Here is a 20,902-nt window from a genome sequence, read left to right as displayed (position 1 = left end):
TCTGGTATACAGATACCAAAAAATTCAAGCCTGGATCGATCATTTGTGAAAGCTACTGCCAAACCCAGACCAGACCAAATCAACCCCTCTTTCTTTCAGCTGCACGAGGTTCCTGTGTGCAGATCACTTGCAGGACTGAAACTAGGGATGGGGGCTCCTCCCACCAGAAGAGGCAACACAGCTGTCTGCTCAGCATAGACATCCCCCCCCCTTTGGAGCACTCTGCTATTAGGATATCCCCCTCCTCTTTGTGTGGGTGTTAAGTGCCATCAAGCTGTTTCCGACTCATGGTGACCCTATGAATTAATGCCCTCCAAAATGTCCAATTGTTAACAGCCTTTTTTAGGTCTTGCAGACTGAGGGCCATGGCTTCCTTGATTGAGTCAGTCCATCTCATATTGGGTCTTTCTTTTTTCCTGCTGCCTTCAACTTTTCCTAGCGTTATTGTCTTTTCCAGTGAGTCTTGTCTTCTCATAATGTGACCGCAGAACGACTGCCTCAGTTTAATCACTTTAGCTTCTAGGGACAGTTCAGACTTGATTTTATCTAAAACTCACTGATCGGTCTTTTTTGTGGTCCATGGTATCTGTAAAAGTCTCCTTCAATACCATATTACAAAGGAATCTACTTTCTTCCTGTCAGCTTTCTTCATTGTCCAGCTTTCACACCCATACATAGTAACGGGGCATACTATGGCATGAATTAACTTGATCTTGGTCGCCAGTGACACAGCCTCACACTTAAGGATCTTTTCCTGCCCTTCCCAGTCTCAACCTCCTTCTCCCCTACTGATGGGGAATCTAATCCCCTCCCACCTCCCCTGACTTCTGGCCACGAGAGAAATTTCCACATGTTTGGGGGGGCACTTCAGTCATATCTCATTGAAAGCAGCTCCCCCACCCCACCCCGCCACTTCCCCACAGCAGTTGTACTGGAGCCCTGCCCTCCACCCACATACCAAGCAGTTCATACAGCAGGTTCACAATCTCCTTCCAGGACTCAGCTGCCTCTTCTCCGGCATACTCCGCAAAGTGTGCAGCAGTGCTGTAGACGTTGAGGCGGTCAATGCAGTTCAGAACGAGCGAGATCATACCCTGCAAGAAGCCAGAGATGTGCTCAGGCCTGGGGGGGTCAGGACTGTGTCCTTCCACATTCCTTCACCCACTCATGGTGCAACCCACATAGTCAACTGCTCTATAGTTTGAAAGGCAGGGAGGACTCCACTGAAGCTGAAAGGTGGGAGATTCAGGACAGACACAAGGAGTGCTTCTGCACACCACACGTAGTTAAATTGTGGAACTCACTGCCACAGGATGTGGTGATGGCTGCCAACTGGGAAGGCATTAAGAGGGGGTGGACATGTGCATGGAGGAGAAGGTCTATCAGTGACTACTAGTCAGAATCGATGTCCACTCGCTCTAGTACTACAGGCAGTACGCCTCTTTAAAATCAGTTGCCAGGGAGCACAGCGGGGAGGATGCTGTTGAAGTCATCCTTCTTGTGGGCTTCTTAGAGGTAGCTGGATGGCCACAGTGTGAACAGCATGCTGGACTTGGTGGGCCTCTGGTCTGACCCAGCTTAAGTTCTTGGTGTGCTGCCTGGTGAATCAAGGCTGCTATTCAAATGCAGGCAAACAAACCGTACAAAGCCCCCACTGTCACATCACAGCAGGTCAGCCAACAGGGCCGGGGGAGCAAAGGGTCAAGATGGACACAGCAAGAGAAGTATGAGGGTGAGGTTTCAGCAGAGGCTATGTTGGAGGGCCTTTAGCTAAACAAGACAAACTTTTGCATCCTCCCCCAGCTTTAAAACCTGGTTGCCTCGCAGAAGCTGACATAATGGCTATTTATGCACGGCTGCTTCCTCGCAGTCACCCCACCAACTACTTTGGAGCTTTGCTTTAATTACGCTTGCATTTTCTGACCATCAGAGGTCACCTTGCTTTCCCCGCGCATTTCCACACGTTTTCTGGATGCTGGCCAAACACAAATCCAGAAAACGCGGGCAAAACGCACAGAAACGCACGGGAAAATGGAGGTGTCCTCTGACAGTCAGAAAATGCAAGCATAATCAAAGCAAAGCCCCAAAGACTTCAGCAGGATGACCACGAGGATGCAGCTATGCATAAACGGCCACTGTCACTCAATGAGCAAAGTCAACATTGAGTTAAACCAGCAAATACAGGCAACCAAACTTTTTCTCAAGAACAAGTGCTCACATTTAGTAGTGTCAAGGGGGCTCAGCCCAGCTTAACAAGCTACCTGAAACCAAGAGGGTCTTTCAGCCCTCTTTGGGGCTAGAACAGATGAAGGGTCTGCAACATTAGCCCCCACTGATTGTAGGAGGGAGGAGGAGAGCAGCTTGAAGGTTGAGCCTTCACCCTGGACTAGGGTTGCCAGGTTCCCCCTCTCCACCAGCGAGAGGTTTTTGCGGCAGACCCGGGGCAGGGATCCTGCATGTGCAGCCGCGCAGGGCGCAATTACGTCACTTCCGGGTGCATCCCGTAGCAATGCATCCCGTCGCAATGCAGCACTTCTGATGGTTAACCTAGAAGTGACATAATCGTGTCGCCACTCCTTGCAGCCAGGGGGATTGGTGGACAATTGCCCACCGGAACCAGCCACCTGGCAACCCTATCCTGGACCCAATCCAAACTCCAGGGTCAAGTCTCCAGTACCAAGTCTAGCAACTTACCCCCAGACCCTGAGTGGGCAACGCCCACCTCAGGCCTGCTTCCAGATACAGCTGTCCATAGTCCTGGCCAGAGAGGGTCAGGGCAACTGACCACCACCACCAGAAGCAGCAGGGGCCAGGGCATTCCCACAGCCTTTTGCTGTCAGCCTGGGCCTGGCAGACCTTCAGCGTCCAGCCTTCTATCAAGCACAGCCTCTGCTCGTTGCGACGCAGCACCATGCCGTGGCCCTCCCCTTGGGCTCAGCGCCGGTGGCTCACCTCCTCCTGGAAGAGGTTTTGCCTGTTTTTCAGCGACCGGAGCTTGGTCTGTTTCTCTTCGTGCTGCAGCTCTTCTTCGGGGTGCTGGAAGTAGTTGATCAGATCCTGCAAACTGAGAATCATCCCATCGATGGGAAGAGTCACGGGGCTGCTCGACTTGGTCTTCCCGCTCAGTGTGTCCAGGCCCCTGGAAGAGGGACAGAAGAGAGCTGAAAATGGCCGCAGAGAGCAGGGGGAAAGGGAGGACGCTCAATAAACTTGGTGGCTGCGAATGCTTGTGGGACTCTGACACCTAACCCACAGGCTCGGCCGCCATACCTGCATAATGTCCGGCTGTCCTCAACTAGAGCCAGGGCTGTTCTCAGCTCTGGCCCTGGCCTGGTGGAACCCAATGAATGAATGAATGAATGAATGAATGAATGAATGAATGAATGAATGAATATTGTCAGAAACACAAAGCCCCCACCTATTGCTAGACTAGGGGTCCCCAACATGGTGCTCGTGAGCATAATGGTGTCTGTCAAAACCTTTCCTGGCACCCACCCACTGCTTTTAGCAAGTGGGTGGGGTCAAATGGGGCTTTTGGCCAAGAGTGCTTCTGATTGGGTGAATAGATTTTTTGAAAATGTTGCTTTGGGGGCAGCTGCCATCACAGAATAAGGATATTCACTGAGTGACTGAAGGTAACCTGTATGTATAGATTCAAGAAAATATTTTAAAACAGTATGTTCATTTTAAAAGGCATACTGTTAAACCGAGCTTCTGCCTAAATATGTTGACAAGTTACTTTTAGAGTTTTACATAACCTCACTATTTGCAATTGGCTCCACCGCCTGCAACGGCCATTTTGGGGTTACGCCCACCACCCTGTGTCAGAATTCCAAAGGCGCCTGCAGGCTCAAAAAGGTTGGGAACCCCCATGTTAGACACAGAGAGCTTCCCCCATCTTCCTTTTGCTTTCTTTTGTTCCTAGGCCTAGAATTTCACTTCTAGCCAAACTGACCCCCCCATTCTCTCTTTATGAGATGTCAACATTAGAATCTCTCCCACAGCAATTATATTTGGACATTACCGAATGTTTGCAAACACAGCAGACAATGGATGAGGGGTGTGTGAGTGTATCATCGACAGGCAACAGGAAACATCTGGCTCTTAGCCTGTTTGCATACACGGAAGACGATGTGCAACTCAAATGAATTAAATTTCTCATTTTCCTAGAAGCACCCACTTGATGAATTGGTTGTAGAGGCCAGAAGTGCTGTAAATCATCCGTGCGGCTTGTGATTCCTCATGCTGGCAGCGGGTCAATGAGAGCGCATCATCCATGTGTCCTTCCTGGTGCAAGATGGCCTGTGAGGTTGGCAATCAGACAGATGTTACTAGCAGTAGAAAAGAGCAAGAGTCCAGTTGCACCTTAAAGACTAACAAAATTTCTGGCTGGGTATGAGCTTGCGTGAGCCACAGCTCACTTCTTCAGATTCAGCTAGAATGTGAGTCCATCTATCCTTAAGAAGAGAAGAGTGAATTAGACACACAACGGCAATGTAAATGTCAAAACCAAGTAAATGGCATTAGCAGACGTGATTGGATTAGGTGCGATATATAGAGGGGTAGCAGGTGTGGAGAAATTAGCATTGGTAGTGAGACAGGAATCCCAGCTCTCTATTCAATTCAGGAGAATGAATAGTCTTGAGTTTCATTATTATAGTTGTAATTCAGCAGTCTCTCTTTCTAGTATCCCTTTGAAATCCCTTTGTAAGAGAACTGCTACTCTTAAATCAGCAACTGAATGTCCTGGAAGGTTAAAATGTTCCCCCCCACTGGTTTCTGAATGCTGTGGCTTCTGATGTCAGACTTATGTCCATTTAATCTTTGTTGCAAAGACTGGCTATTTTGTCCAATGAAGAGGGTGGAAGGGCATTGCTGGCACGTGATGGCATAAGAAGATGAACAGGCATATGAACCTAAGATAGCATGGCTGACGTTGCTGGGCCCAGTGATGGTGTTGCTAGGATCTACACGAGAGCAAAGTTGGCACCCTGGTTTGTTGCAGGCCTTGGTACCCGAGTCCATGCTGCCGGCAAGAAGTTTATCATTGCAGGTGATAACTTGTTTTAGGTTAGCAGGCTGTCTGTAAGCAAGAAAGGGTCAACCCCCCCAGTGCCTTAGCGAGGGAAGTGTCACAATCCAGCACTGGTTGTACGTTGTTAAGACAGACGTTTAAGAAAGACCTAAATCATAAGGTCCCAATGATCTCAAAACTGAGGACTGAGGCACCTAACTGTCTGCACTAGGGATCCCCCAACGTGGGGCCTGTGGTTGCCATGACCCCCACCAACCCCTTTCCTGGCACCCATCAAGTATTTTTAGGAAGTAAGCAGGGCCAAGTAGGGATTTTGCCCAGCAAGGCTTTTGATTGGCCATTGGAGATTTGATTGGCTGTACAGATTTTCTGTCTCTTTGGCAGCAGCTGCCCCCAAAACACAAGGATCTTCACTGTGTGATTGAAGCTTTGGCACTCAGTTCTTATTTGGTACAGGAAGAGAGCAGGGCATAAAGGGCAGGCTGCTTTCGTTTCCAGGGTTAAAACACCTAAGAATAATAAAATAATAAATACATTAATAAAATACCAATTATGAAGATAGAAAGCCAGCAGGGGTCGGGGGGCTATCCAGTGTGCTGCATGGAGTGTCACATGTGTGACTATCTGCCTGCTGGACAGAAGTCGAGGGTGTGTACTCGGTGCAGGGAGCTCCTGGATCTCAGGAAGCGAGTTCACTTCCTTGAGACCAAGGTAGCTCAACTGGATGAGCTGAGGCAGGCAGAGAGAGGAGAGTAAGGACTCCAGGGATGAAATAGTCGCATCCCAGTCCCAGGGTGACGGCAACCTGCCAGTCTCGGATGATGGAACGTTTGGGGAAGGAGGTCATCTCACTGAGGTAAGGGGATGTGGTACCTTAGAAGGGACCTCTTCCTTGGTGGATGAACAGGTATATTCTCGTACAGAGGATATGCCTCTGAGGGGAGGGGGGCTTCTTGTAGTGGGAGATTCAATCCTTAGGAATGTAGATAGCTGGGTTTCTAGAGGGTGCATGGACCGCATGGTGACTTGCCTGGCTGGTGCGAAGGTTGCGGACATTACCCATCATATAGGTAGTCTGGTAGGTAGTGCTGGGGAGAAGCCCGTGGTCATGGTGCACGCTGGCACCAACGATGTGGGGAAGTGTAGTCCAGAGGTCTTGGAATCCAAATTTAGGTTGCTAGGCAGGAGACTAAAAGCCAGGACCTCCAAGGTAGCTTTCTCAGAAATGCTACCTGTTTCACGTGCAGGACCAGCTAGGCAGGAACAGTTGGGGAGTCTCAATGTGTAGATGAGACAGTGGTGCAGGGAGGAGGATTTTAGATTTGTAAGGAACTGGGCAACATTTTGGGATAAGCCGGGCCTAAACAAAAGTGAGCCCTGACCTGGATGGCCCAGGCTAGCCTGATCTCGTCAGATCTCAGAAGCTAAGCAGGGTCAGCCCTGGTTAGTATTTGGATGGGAGACCACCAAGGAATACCAGGGTTGCTGTGCAGAGGAAGGCACTGGCAAACCACCTCTGTTAGTCTCTTGCCTTGAAAACCCCATAAGGGGTCGCCATGAGTCGGATGCGACTTGACGGCACTTTAAACACACACATACAAAAGTGATGGGCTCCACTTGAACCAGGATGGAACCAAACTGCTGGCGCGTAACATAAAAAAGGTGGCAGAGCAGCTTTTAAACTGAACCTGGGGGGAAAGCCGACAGGAGCTGAGAAGCATCCGGTTCAGGCAGACTCAATGCACATGAACAAAGGGAAAATTGCTTCAGATTGCCCACATGGGAATGGAATAGACATGAAAGTGGATGGTTAAAAAAAAGCAGGATAGCCACCTAAGGATGCCCAAGGACACATGCCAGGCAAGTCGAGACAGGGTGGAGGTGTTTCTATGCTAATGGTAGAAATGGGGGAGTTAGAGTGCATAGTTTTAAGAGAAAATAGATATAGTGAGCATTACAGAAACCTGGTGGAGGGGAGAGAACCAGTGAGATACGGTCATCCCTGGTTAGAAACTGTATAGAAATGACAGAGAAGGGCGTATTGGAGGAGGTGTTGCTATGTCTATCAAGGAAGGCATCGTGTCTAATAAGTTAGAAACCATAAAAAGGGCAGACTCGTCCACAGAATCCTTATGGGTGATGATTCCGGGCCCCAAAGGTAATTTAGTACTGGGGACGTTCTATCGGCCCTTACCAAAAGGCTCAGGGTGACCTTGAGATGGGGAATGAAAATAGGGAAGCATGTAAAGGTAATGAAGTAGTAATAATGGGAGACTTTAACTACCCTCATATTGACTGGATAAATGTATGCTCCAGTCAAGCCAAAGAGATAACATTTTTAGACATCCTAAATGACTGTGCCCTCGAACAGTTGGTCATAGACCCAACCAGAGGGGAGGCGATCCTGGACTTAATACTCTATGGTGCTGCCAGTGACTTACTGCAGGATGTGGATATAGTTGAGTCAGTTGGCAATAGTGACCACAATGGCATCAAATTTAATTTATATGTAAGTGGGAAAGTGACTGGGAAATCCCACACAATTAGCTTTGACTTTAAAAGAGGGAACTTCTCTAAAATGAGAAACCTGGTAAAGAGGAAGTTAGGGGGGTTAAATCTCTGGAAAAGGCTTGGGGGTTACTCAAGTCCACATTACTAGACGCTCAGCTAGATTGTATACCACAGGTCAGGCAAGGTGGTAATAAATCCAAGAGGTCACCACCATGGCTAACGGGTAAGGTGAAGGAAGCTATTAGAGAAAAAAAGGCTTCCTTCAGAGACTGGAAGGATTGCCAAACGAGGCAAACACAAACTGGCACAAAGGAAATGCAAGCAAACAATTAGAGATGCAAAAAAAGATTTTGAGGGACATATCGCAAAACACATCAAAACAAACAATAAGAAATTCTTTAAGTACATTAGGAGTAGGAAACCAGCTAGTGAAGCGGTTGGACCATTGGATGACAATGGGAGTAAAGGAACACTAAGGGAGGATAAAGAGATTGCTGAGAAACTAAATGAATTCTTCTCATCTGTCTTCACTGTTGAAGATATAGGGCAGATACCTTCTCCTGAACAGAGGTTTTGGGGAGGGGAGAATGAGGAACTGGGGCAAATAGTGTTAACAAGGCAGGAAGTCCTAGAACTTCTAGACAAACTGCAAACTAACAACTCACAGGGACCAGACAGTATTCATCCCTAGAAGGGAGTGGCCATGTTCATGGAAGATAGGGCTATCCATGGCTACTCGTCAAAATGAATACTAGTCATGATGCCTACCTATTCTCTCTAGTATCAGAAGAGCATGCCTATTATATTAAGTACTGTGGAACACAGGCAGGGTAAATGCTGCTGCAATTGTCTTGCTTGTGGGCTTCCTAGAGGAACCTGGTTTGGCCACTGTGTGAACAGACTGCTGTACTTGATGGCCCTCGGTCTGATCCAGCAGGGCCTTTCATATGATACATTCTCAAAGAACTGAATCAACTCCCTATAATTTGAATCCACTGACAGTAAGGAAGCTTCTCTAACAGTCCACCTAGTGGGGCAAAAGTGTCTCAGAGTTATGTTCTCCGCCTGCTGAAAGTGTTTAAACACTTTTGGCCCAATAAACCCGAACCCAAAATTTACCAATTTTTTTTTTTTTTTTTGCACAACCCTATTCACAACATGAGAAAAACAGTGAACATAAAGTGCTCTTGGCTCCTCAAGCTTTACAAGAGCCTGTACTTCACTGAACAGTACAATGCACTGACAGGCAAGGTACCTTACTGTTGCTAAAATTGTCAGCAGTGCTTTTCTCAATATACACACAAATACATACTAGCAAACAGGAACAAAGACCCAAAGAATCACAGAAATTGTAATATGGTACAACAGGAAGGCAGGACAGGACTGTGCTTCTGGTACCATTGTAACTGAGCCCCTCATGTGGGCACTGGTGCCATTGTAACTGAGCCTCTCAGCCTCCCCATAGTTTACGCCTATGATTGGGGCAAAGAATCCCAGCTTCACGTATACACTGATGGGATCTGTGCTGGCAGTGACAGACCAAGAAAGGGATCTTGGGGTGGTAGTGGGCGGATGCTGTGAAAAAGACAAATTGCATGCTGGCCATAATTAGATGAGGAATAGAGAATAAAACTACTGCTATCATACTGCCCTTGTCCAAATCTATGGTGAGACCACACTTGGAATACTGTGTACAGTTCTGGTCACCACACCTAAAAAATGATGTTGCACAGCTTGAGAAGGTGCAAAAAAGAGCGACCAAAATGATCAGGGGGCTAGTGCAACAGCCCTATGAGGAGTGGTTAAAACACTTAGGGCTGTTTAGCTTGGAAAGAAGGTGGCTACGGGGAGACATGATAGAGGTCTATAAAATTATGCATGGTTTGGAGAGAGTGAACAGGGAGAAGCTTTTCTCCCTCTCTCATAATACTAGAACGCAGGATCATCTGCTGAAGCTGGAGGGTGAGAGATTCAAAACAGATAAAAGGAAGTATTTCTTCACACAGCACATAGTGCAATTGTGGAACTCCCTGCCCCAGGATGTGGTGATGGCTGCTAACTTGGAAGGCTTTAAGAGGGGAGTGGACATGTTCATGGAGGAGAGGGCTATTCATGGCTACTAGTCATGATGCATACCTGCTAGTCATGATGCATACCTATTCTCTCCAGGATCAGAGGAGCATCCCAAATATATTAGGTGCTGCGGAGCATAGGCAGGATGGTGCTGCTGCAGTCGTCTTGTTTGTGGGCTTCCTAGAGGCACCTGGTTGGCCACTGTGTGAACAGACTGCTTGCCCTGATGGGCCTTGGTCTGATCCAGCAGGGCTTTTCTTATGTCAGCTGCAGCAGCTGTTTCGTGGCAGTCATTTTGTGTCTGCGCCCAACATGCAAACAAGTGCAGGGAACTGCTAGCCCATCTTCCTCTGCCCTGTATTGCCACCATTGCAGGTGGCCATGGGTGGTATTGCAGCCATCAACTCCACAGGGATCAGGTGACACAAGGAGCGAGCTGCGTTCCTGCCGGTCCTATGAAGCAGGCCACACTCCTCTGTCTGAGCAACCCCACATGACTGCTTGGCTGCAGAGCCACTGGCCAGCCAAGAACTCACCCTTCTTTTGAGCAGCCCTAGGCGTAACGCCTTGGCGTCGGCTGCCGCGTAGGTCACCCAGAGGCCGCTGTCAACGTGCTGCACAAAGCACATGGACTCGCCGTATTTGATCTCGGGGGCTCCCATCCCCTCCACATCTCGCTTTGGAGCCACATCCAGCTTTTCCTAAAAGGAAGGGAAGAAGAAAAGGGTACCTGGGGTAGGCCAAGAGACGGTCTCGGAACAACGTGTGGTGTAGTTAGATCCCGAGTAGAGATTCGAACCTTGTCCTCCCTTGTCCTAGGCCAAACGCTAACCACTACAGCACACTGGCTCCAGGTGTATCCCCCCGCCGCCTCATATGGGTGCATCCACAGGATTCCTTTCGCTGCCTTCTCTACTTCTTCCTTGCATAAGACAAGATTCTTTCCCATCCTGGGTGTGTGTGTGGAAGAAAGAGTACTTTTTCACCCTGGACTCCTGGACTGGCATTGCAGCCACTTGCAACATTAGGGGTCCCCAACATGGTGCCCATGGCCACGAAGGCACCCGTCATTTTTAAAATTCCTCCTCTTCTCCCCTGCACTGGCTTCGTATGAGTAGTTAGCTCCGCCTCGTGCGGCAGCCATTTTATAACTGCGCTCACCACCCGGTGTCAGAATTCTAAATGTGCCCGCAGGCTAAAAAAGGTTGGGGACCTCTGATCTAGAGGAACACTTCTCACCTTGGAGATACGGAAGCAAAAAGCTGTCGCCTTGGTGTGGGCCTTTTCAGCGTCCACCACAACCAGACCCTTCTCCTCAGTCAGCGCCAAGTAGCGGCCTGTGGTGACGTGACGGACGCGGAAGGGCTGGCCCCACTTCATATGACTGCCGCTCCAGCTGTCGGGATAAGAAGGAGGCCCGTGACTCAAAGAAATACGGTACGTTGCTGGTTCTAGAGCCGCAATTCTCCCATGTCACCCACAAACTGAAACGTAAGGTACTGCACCCTTAGTTGCAAGACTCAAAGATTCCAAGTCAACACGAAGTTAGAAAGCGTAACAGACGCCTGGCCTACCTGATGCGCAAGGGCTCCAAGCGCCAGAGGGAACGAGCCTGAGAACAGATGGCGCCACCTTCGTAGTTCACCAGTCTGCAGGGGGGGGGGGAGGAAAAAAATTACCTTGGATGACTCCTCCTCAAGCAAGAAACACAGGTGAGACACGCTTTCTATTTGTGTGTGTGTTATGTGCATTAAAGTCACTTCCGACTTATAGCGACCCTATGAATTAACTACCTCCAAAACATCCTATCCTTAAGAACCTTGCTCAGGTCTTGCAGAGTGAGGGCTGTTGGCTTCCTTGATTGAGTCCATCTATCTCATGTTGGGTCTTCATCTTTCCCTGCTGCCCTCAGTTTTTCCTAGCATGGTTGTCTTTTCCAGTGACTCTTGTCTTCTCAAGAGCCAGCGTGGTGTAGTGGTTAAGAGTGGTAGACTCTAATATGGAGAACCAGTTTCAGTTCCCCACTCCTACACAAGAAGCCTGATGGGTAACTTTGGGCCACTCGCAGTTCCCTCTGAACTCTCTCAGCCCCACCTACCTCACAAGGTGTCTGTTGTGGGGAGAGGAAGGGAAGGTGATTGTAAGCCGCTTTGAGATTCCTTAAAGGTAGAGAAAAGCGGGGTATAAAAACCAACTCTTCTTCTTCTTCTTCTTCATAATGTGACCAAAGTACGACAGCCTCTGTTTGGTAATTTTAGCTTCTAGGGAGTTCAGGCACTCTTCCTATTATCCTATCTTATTTTTGGCTGCTAACAGTTTAGGTGGTGTTTGCTTTTAGAAGTGTGGCAGGAGGGCAGCCAGTATGGTGCAAGAACTAGTGCACTGAGCTTTTATCAGAGAGACCTGGGTTCAAATCCCCAGCCTAACCTACACCATGGGACTGTTTTTATATATATTTAGACTTATATCCTGCTCTTTCTTCTGGCTGAAGCCAGGCTTAGGGTGGCTAACATCAGATAAAAACACCATGAAACACAATAAAACGTACAAAAATTACCGCAGCTAAAACCAGACTATCTCTAAATAAACATCAGATGGTGCTCGTTTACTGGCGCACAGGGCTACACCTGGCCCAGGAAGCAGTCAGGGTCCCCTATAGAAGATCTAATAAATAAGCAGCTAGGGGAACAGGAAGGGAGGCCAGAGATGTTGGAAACTGTTGCTTGCCCTCAACCCTAGGGCTGGCGGAACATCTCGTTCTTACAGGCCCTGTGGAACTCTGTTGCATGTGTTAGGAAGGGACACACTGCCCTTCGCTCCTCGGAACAGGTACACAATAAACATTAGATCAGGGGTGGGGAACCTCAGGCCCCGGGGCCGTATGCGGCCCCCGAGGACATTTTTTGTGGCCCTCAGGAGCTCCGGGGCCCTGCTGCAGAGGTGGGGCGCAGGGCGGCCCTCCCAGAGGGTGTTCCTGGCGCCACGGCTTACAGCGGCGCTGCAGCGCCCTTTGGACCTCCTCTCGCCAACTGTTGGCTGTTGAGCAGCGAGAGGGAGGGGGGAAAAGGCTGGCGGCTCCCGGTGACAGAGCATATGCAGGAGCCGATCGGGCTTCAGGGGGGCCCTTTTGTAGACTGGGGAGGAAAGGGCATGGAGACTGGGGCCCGGTCGCGCGGGGCTCTGTGCACCTCCAGGTGTGTGTGTGTGTGTGTGTGTGTGAGTGTGTGTGTATGTATGTGTGTGTGGGGGCAGGAGAGGCTGGGGCCCAGTCACGCGGGGCCAGCGTGTGTGTGTGTGTGTTGGGGAAGGCTTTTCTCTCTTTTCTTCCTCTTTTTCTGTCACTCTTTCTCCTTTCTCTCCCTCTTTTTCTGTCTCTTTCTTTGTCTCCCTTCGTCCTTTTCTTTGTCTCCCTCCATCCTCTTCTTTGTCTCCCTCCATCCTCTTCTTTGTCTCCCTCTGTCCTTTTCTTTCTTTCTCCCTCTCTCTCCATTTCTTTCTCCATTTCTCTCCCTCCCTTCCTTTTCCTCTTTCTCTGTTTTCCTTCCTCCCTTGCCGATCGACTGTGGGCTGCACCCCCCTGGCACCTCGTTTGCTCGGGCCCACTGCTGGCTGCCCTTCCACCTGGGAGGGGGGAGTGGGGGCACCCTGCAGGCCTTCTCTGTGTGGCCTCCCCTGGGGTTGCCAACCTCGAGGTGGTGGCTGGAGACCTGGCAACCCTAGCCTCTTCCCCCCCCCCCACCAGGAGATCTACACCTGGTATGGCTCCTGAATGATGTCATAAATGTGCAAATGGCCCTTGGCAGGAAAAAGGTTCCCCACCCCTGCATTAGATAGATAATATTCAGGATTGCATCCCAATGTGCCACCCCCTCCAGAGAACAGTGGCAACTCTGAATTAAGGGGGCATGTGGGAAAGAGCATGAAGAAAAGGGATGAAGAAGAAAAGAAGGCCAGGGGCCACCTTTCACTTGTCAAAAGGATGTCAGGGCAATCCGGCTGTGACATCTGTCACTCCCACTGATCATCAGGATTGATTTGGCTGGCTAGGTGGGTGTCCCCTCCCCTCCTTCCCTCTCCACACCATGTGCAGACCCAGATAGAAGGAGGGTACTGTTCAGTTCTCAAAACCCACCTCTCCTGTGGCCCAACTCACCCAGATTCCTCCTACTAGGACTCTCCCTGTCTCTTCCTTCTCAAAACTTGAGACTAGGCACATCAGGGAAGTCCGTGTCAATCACCTCGTTACGTCTCTTGCCTTGAAAACCCCATGGTCCTGGGGTTCCCATGAATTAGTTGTGACCTGAGTATGTCCAAAATTAAAGGTAAGATGTCTGTGTGTGCATGGGTAAAGGAAGTTTAGGCCTGCCAAATAGGGTACCTGTGCTGGTAACCTCACTGTTCTTTGCCGCTTTCAGAGTTTCTCTTGCAGTTCAGCTTACTTTTGGCATTGGAGCCAGATTGGAAGAAGAGCCGAGGCCAGAAAAGAGCGCAGGGAGGGGCTTGGATCCCCCACAAATTCTATTTTTGATAGAACCTAGATCCCCCACTCTTCCTTGAAACATGAACAGGGAGACTTGGGCATAATTTATTTACTTGATTTAATATGAAGCATTTCTATCCTGCCTTGCCTTCTTCAGACAGCCTAAATACACAAAGATCTCCCGTCGTGTTGATCTCATGAAGCAGGGGGTGCTTTTTTTCAAAGTCCTCTGTCTCTGCAAAGCACTGTGCAAACATAACCCAACTGTGCTGCAAATGCAGGAATATTTGTATATTTGGAGTATATTTGGTATGTATGGTTGAACAGTAAATTAAAGTTTCTAAAAAACCCAAAAAACCCACCTGCGCTGATCTTCATTCTGGTCCGTGGTGGAGATGGTGAGGCACTCATCCATGTGGCCATGGAAGAGACGCATGACGTGCCCGCCAGTCACATATCCTGCGCAGATGGGGAAAGTGAGTGACTAGAAGGGGATATTGACTTGGGAGCATGAACGAGGTGTGTGGGGGGAAGAATCATCTAGCACACATTTCGACCCTAAACAACTTAAGGTAAGGCCACCGTACCATCTCTTCCCATATGAACCTGTCTAGGTCAAGGACCCCAACATGGTGGCTGTGGGTGCCACAGTGTCCGTCAACACCTTTTAGTGTTTTTAGAAAGTGAGCGGGGCCAAGTGGGGCTTCTGCTCAACAAAGCTTCTGATTGGCCACTGGAGATTTGATTGGCTGTGCTGATTTTTAAAAATGTTGCTTTGGCAGCAGCTGCCACCACAGCACAAGGATCTTCACTGTGTGACTGAAGGTAAGGGGCGGCTGGCTCCACCTCCTGTGGCAGCCATTTTGTGGCTGTGTCCACCACACTGTGTCAGAATTCCAAAGGTGCCCACAGGCACAAAAAGGTTGGGGACGCTTGGTCTAAGTACTGAGGTTGTGGGGGGTCACTATGGGATCTTGCTATGGGATCCAGCAGTATAGGGAGAATGCCTTCCTTCCTTCCTTAGAGGGAGGAAAATGGCAAGAAGCTGATCACTTGGGGTTTGTGTACAAAACGGGCCCTTTGGACTCTCAGATGCCCTGTAAATATTTAACACATGTATTTCTCTCATAGGACGGGGTTTGGGAATTACTGGCCTTCACACGAGGTGGTCCAAAGTAAGGGTGGGTGGGGGTGGAAAGAATAATTACACACCTTCCTCACAGCCTGAGCAGATGGGGTTCATGTTCCATAGTGTCTGCATGAAGGACGCATCGGCTTGAAGCTCTCCACTGGCTGTAGACAGGTGCTGGAGAACAGTAAAGAAATTGGTGAGGAAAAGGAAATTTGCGAAGGCGGTTGAGGGGAAAGATCAGGGGGTGCAAGATTCAATATGTTTTCAGCATAAGGCCTCAGCCCTGAGACTTCTGAATCAACAATAGAGTGCCTCTGAGCATGTGGAGACAACCTGAACCACAATAAACCTGCACACAAGTGGGCGAGAGAAAGGGGGGTTCTCAGAAGAGAAAAGTCTTCCGGATTAAAGGGCCCTAATTTTCAGGCCTTTGAAAAATCACGTAGTAGGTATGATGAGAAGAGCAGGCAGGAAAAGGGAGAAAAGCCCAGCCACGTTAGCAAGACTTTAGTTGCCTTTGTCTTTAAGATTGGGTCAGTAAGAAAAGGGGGCATTCATTGGAGGGGGGGAGGTATTGCTTCCTGCTTCAAGTTTTGGGGTTAAATCTGACAAGTGAGAAAGAAAAGGGACGTGACTAGACAGAGATGCTCTGAAACCGTTCCCGATTCAGCTGCAATCACACACACGAACACACTCACCAGGTACCGCTCAGAGGAGACGCTGACAAGGATGAGGTCATCACCGACCCGCACCTTCTCCCCTTCAGAGCGCTGCTTGGAGGCAGGGTGGATGGTCCACCAACAGGCTTCCCCTGGCAACAGCAGAGAAAGGTTGGCTGGCTGTGAGCAAGCAGAGGGAAAGGGAAGGCAGCCCCAGGGAACAGGACCCTTTCCAGCTCGACAGAGAGGGCGTGGCCAGGGTTATGCGTGTGCCGCAATTCTGCAGGAGCACAGATCATAGTACCAGGTAATGAGAAGGGTCGTTTTCATTGCTGTTTTTTTTTAAAGCAAGATTCTAGCCCATATGCCTACAAAGATATGCTTTGAAATGTTTCAGGTGGGTAGCAGTCTGTAGGAAAAGGATAAAATTCAAGGCCAGTAGCTCCTTCATGATGGAAAGTGCCATCAAGTTGCAGGAGTCTGATGGCAGCCCTGTACAGTTTCCAAGGCAAGAGAGGATCAGAGGTGGTTCTGCCACTGCCTGCCCCTGCATAGCAACCCTGTACTTCCTTGGAGGTCTCCCACCCAAGGACTGACCAGGGCCGACCTTGCCTAGCTTCTGAGACCTGGTGAGACTGGGCTAGCCTGGGCCATCCAGGTCCTGTTAGCAGCACCTTAGAGATCCACAAAGTTTTTTCAGGGTATAAGCTTTCCTGAGTCAAAGCTCACTGCCTCAGATACTTGATCAGGTATCTGACAAAATGAACTTTGACTCACAAAAGCTTATACCCTGGAAAATTTTGTTGGCCTCTGCAGTGCTATTGGACTCAAATTTTGGCCTGAAAATGTGTGGGCTATGGCTGCTGAAACCTTAGAAGTCAGCAGAGTGGCTGAATAAGACGGTCATCACTTGGGTGTGGAATTTTCAGTCTGCGTGTAGATCCTTGCCTGTCTCCATGATTAGCAGATGCATTAAAAAACATGCAAATCAAAAGAGAGCTGGCTCAATTTGCATGATTTATGCAGGTTACAGAATTCCATTCTAGTTGGTACAGAACTTCCCTTGTCTGGATGCAGAATTCTGTATTTTAAAACACAGTTCTGGGCACCACCATCCTAAGACTTCTTTATTGTGCAGCTTGGAATTCTGATTAAGATATGAAGAGCTCATTCTGTGCACAACCACCACTTCCGTGGCCTTTCCCACATACCTGTTGCATCTTCCTGGAGGCCCACATCAAAGGCAAGCTTATCTGTCAAGGAGCGGGATGTGGTTAGGCAGCTTAAATACTAAAAGATGGGGAAGGAAAGAAGACCAAAAACATTCTTTCAAATTCTTAACCACAAAAGAGAAGGAAAAAACCCTAAAGCCCACTCTGAAAATTTGCAGGTTAAACGAACAAACACACACATAATTACCTAAATGTATCTAGACAGTCATAATAGCCTGAAAAAAATAGACACTGTGTTCCAGAACACACACAGAGAACAAATGAAAGGGATATGGCTTGATGACAGAGCACTTGCTTGGCATGCAGAAGGTCCCAGGTTCAATCCCTAGCATCTCCAGTTATAAGGTTCTCACACGGGCCATTTATGCATGGCTGTTTCCTCGTGGTCACCCTGCCAACGTCTTCTGGGCTTTGCTTTGATTATACTTGCATTTTCCGAACATCAGAGGTTGCCTTGCTCTCCCCACATGTCCCCCCCCCCACCCCGTGTTTTCTTGATGCTGGCTAAACACGAATCCAGAAAACGCGGGCAAAACACAGGGGAAGAGCGAGGTGACCTCTGACGGTCGGAAAATGCAAGCATAATCAAAGCAAAGCCCTGAAGTAGTTAGCAGGGTGACCGCGAGGAAACAGCCGTGCATCAATGGCCACAAACACATCAAGCTGCCTTATACCAAACCAGACCATTGGTCCATCAAGGCCAGTATTGTGTACTCAGATTGGCAGCCGCTCTCCAGGGTCTCAGGCAGAGGTCTTTCACATCCCCTACTGCCTGGTCCTATTTAACTGGAGATGCTGGGGATTGAACCTGGGACCTTCTGCATGGCAAGCAGGTGCTTGACCATAGAACCAAAGCCTCTCCCCCCCAGGATACAGATGTTGGGACATCTTCTCTTCCTGAATCCCTGCAAGTCACTGAGCTGGTTGAACAAAAAACACGAGGCCTGTGTGGGTGCGTCCAAGCGAGTAGTATATTTTCAGACACAGAAATGCCTTCTTCCACCTAGGGATTTTGTAACAAATGAAGGGACACTCAGGCTTCCCTTGCAGGGGGTACACTGAACCCCAACTTTTCCAAGTAGCAGTTGTTTAAAATATTGTCGAAGGCTTGTTTATTTATCCCTGCATAAACTTGCTGCTAGAGTGATGGCCACAGGTATTTTTTTCTCCATCAAGTCACAGCTGACTTATGGCAACCCCGTAGGTTTTTCAAGACAAGAGACATTTGGAGGTGGTTTGCCATTGCCTGCCTCTGTGCTGTTATTCCTTGGAGGTCTCCTGTTCAAATACTAGTCATGGTCAGGGCTGAGTGTGTGTAACTGGCCCAAGGTCACCCATGAAGCTTCCATGGCGTGAGTGGGGATTCAAACCTGGGTTTCGAAACCTCAACCACTACACCACGCTGGCTCTCGGCCACAGGTATAGACAGCTTTAAAAGGGAATTAGACAGATTCATGGAGGACAGGTCCATCAGGAGCTGCTAGCTGTGGTGATTAAAGGGAGCCTCCACATTCAGAGGCAGTCAACTGCTGAATCCCAGGAGGTATCATCGGGGGAAGTCCTCAGCCTGTTGGACCTCCAGAGGAACTGGATGGCCACTGTTTGAGAAAGGATGCTGGATCAGATGGGCCACTGGTCTGAGCCAGCAGGGCTCTTATGTTTTTATTTTCTTAACATCAGTAGTAAGATACCCCATTTCTGTACTGCTCATTCAGATGCTGCAGGAGTGTTACAATATTGCTATTCCCCATTGCTTTATTTCTACACCATTTTTTAAAAAAAGGGTATCCCTTTATGCCAAGGGAGGGCATATGGAGGACATTCTACTGGAAAACAAGTAGGGTTCACTTCCGTGCAGTTTGGAACTTCCTGTTTTCAGCATTTCTCGAAGTCAAATAGGGGTTTTCCCCCATAGGGATGCGGGGTGGGGTGGGGCAGAATTATTCCCATGACCTGGGCATACCACTCAAATGCATCCTTGCTAAAGAAACCAGACACAAGACCCTGCGCCCTTTTCTTTATGGTTTAAAAGTACAGCCTAGCCAACCATTTCTATCCCAGGAGGACCAAAGTAGTTATGTTCCGTTCCAGTGTCACCTCCACTGTCTTTTTTCAAACATCCTAACTGAAAATTGCTGACAATTCATTGAAAAAGCAGGGCTACAGCATGGCCATTAGCTAGGACAGCTAAATGGAACTTCCATGATGGAAGGCAGTGTACCTCTGAGAACCAGATGGTGGAAACAGGCAGCAGGAGAAGAGGATGTCCCTGCAGGCTTTGTTTGCAAGTGTCCCAAATATTTTTGACTGGAGGAAGAATGTTTCCCCTGAGGGACCTGGGTCTGGCACGGCAGTTCCTCTCCTCCCACTGTGGAGCCTCCAGCAGTAACTTAACACTGAGCTACCACTGATCAAATGAAACCCTGCCGAGGCTGTTAGCAAGAGAGAGGGTCCAGCAGCTGGAAGTATAGTGCAAACACACATGATACTAAAAGAGCAGCCAGTCCACACACACACACTCACTCACACACAGCCTTCATAGGAATGTTGGCACACAAGGAAAGTACAGCCAGTATTGCCCCACCCCAAATGACCTCAGCTCCTTGACTTAGAACTTAAATTTGGACTCCAGGCCACCTCTCAGCCCTTTCGGTGTTTGACACCTTCTTGGCTGAGAGAGCCACCCACCTCCTAAAAACCCCTTTCTGGATTCCTTACAGTTTCCGCATCCTTGGAGGAGAACATATGACGCATGCTTGAAAATAAATCTGCCTGGCTCAAGGATGGAGGTTTTTTTAAAAAACAAAACAAAAAAACCCAGCTCAGTCGGAGCCACACCATTCCTGTACCAGTCTCCTGAGACAACAACCTGCAATGCTCCGCACCCCAAGTTTCCAAGCAATCCTGGCACGCCCCTTCCCTCTGCAGTGTACCCAAGGACCTCACCCCCAACCCCGTCTCACCATGCCACTGTGGGAATGCCGGAGGAGAATAGCGTGTCCATAGAGCAGAGTCCGGTGTCCGCCACCTTGTGAAGACTGGGAACGATAAGGCAAAAGAGAAACACAAGTCAGGCAGTGAATTCAGCTGTCCCTGTGGCAGAACGTCCTCCGTGACCCCCTCTGACCCACCCCACAACAATACAGGCCACTGACTCCTTCAATTTAAGGGGTCAAGGAATGTCCTTTTTGGTATCTCACTGGGTTCCATACTTCACGGGTGGCGACTCAGAAGCCCACGGAGAAATAAAGGCCAGTGGAGCACCTGCTGGACTCACAATTGGACAAGGAGGACATAAGAGAAAACAATGAAAACTCGAATTTGACCCAAGCAAACCTGCTCGGCTGCCCCAAGTTTAAAGCAGATGTTAAGAAACCAGCCCAGGAACATTCTGGAAGAAACCTGGGGACAGGTAGAAACAGGCAAATATTTCATCACACAACTGAACCTGATGTGTGGAAACACCTTCCTCAGTGCTTGGGAGCAACACACCTATTGGGCTTTCCAAGTGGGCACATACCCCTTGGGAAATGGTAGTCTGACTCCACCCAATGAGCCAGAGGTATTCAACTTGCAGAGAACTTTTCCTTTAAGGAGGTATTTCTTCTGGGAGATTTCTTCCAAGGGACCCAAGCAGGAATAAGGAAGAGGAACAGCTGCTTTGAGTAGGGCAAATGATTATTGGCCTCAGAAGGGGCCAGCCAAGAATACAACTCTTCAAACACACGTAGGGAGGAGGATGTCTGATGTGAAAGGGGTTCCCGGTCTTCGGTGCACATT

The 20,902-nt window shown here is 49.0% G+C and overlaps 1 protein-coding gene across 1 annotated transcript in view; it reads right to left on the bottom strand.

The window, feature by feature from the left end:
• RYR1 (ryanodine receptor 1) overlaps positions 1-20,902 on the bottom strand; it is a 223,826-nt gene that overhangs the window by 162,722 nt on the left and 40,202 nt on the right. Inside the window, exons 4-14 of the mRNA XM_056847594.1 lie at positions 20,086-20,160; positions 17,102-17,180; positions 15,930-16,042; positions 15,312-15,405; positions 14,462-14,558; positions 11,194-11,268; positions 10,859-11,015; positions 10,156-10,320; positions 4,181-4,302; positions 2,953-3,139; positions 959-1,094 (exon numbers count right to left, since the gene is read on the bottom strand). Of these exons, the coding sequence (XP_056703572.1) occupies positions 959-1,094; positions 2,953-3,139; positions 4,181-4,302; positions 10,156-10,320; positions 10,859-11,015; positions 11,194-11,268; positions 14,462-14,558; positions 15,312-15,405; positions 15,930-16,042; positions 17,102-17,180; positions 20,086-20,160 (1,300 nt within the window). The remainder of the gene's footprint in view (positions 1-958; positions 1,095-2,952; positions 3,140-4,180; positions 4,303-10,155; positions 10,321-10,858; positions 11,016-11,193; positions 11,269-14,461; positions 14,559-15,311; positions 15,406-15,929; positions 16,043-17,101; positions 17,181-20,085; positions 20,161-20,902) is intronic.

This window comes from Euleptes europaea, chromosome 3, assembly GCF_029931775.1.
Source record: "Euleptes europaea isolate rEulEur1 chromosome 3, rEulEur1.hap1, whole genome shotgun sequence".
In the NCBI taxonomy this organism is placed as follows: Eukaryota; Metazoa; Chordata; class Lepidosauria; order Squamata; family Sphaerodactylidae; genus Euleptes; species Euleptes europaea.
This window is presented reverse-complemented; position numbering and strand designations above follow the sequence as displayed.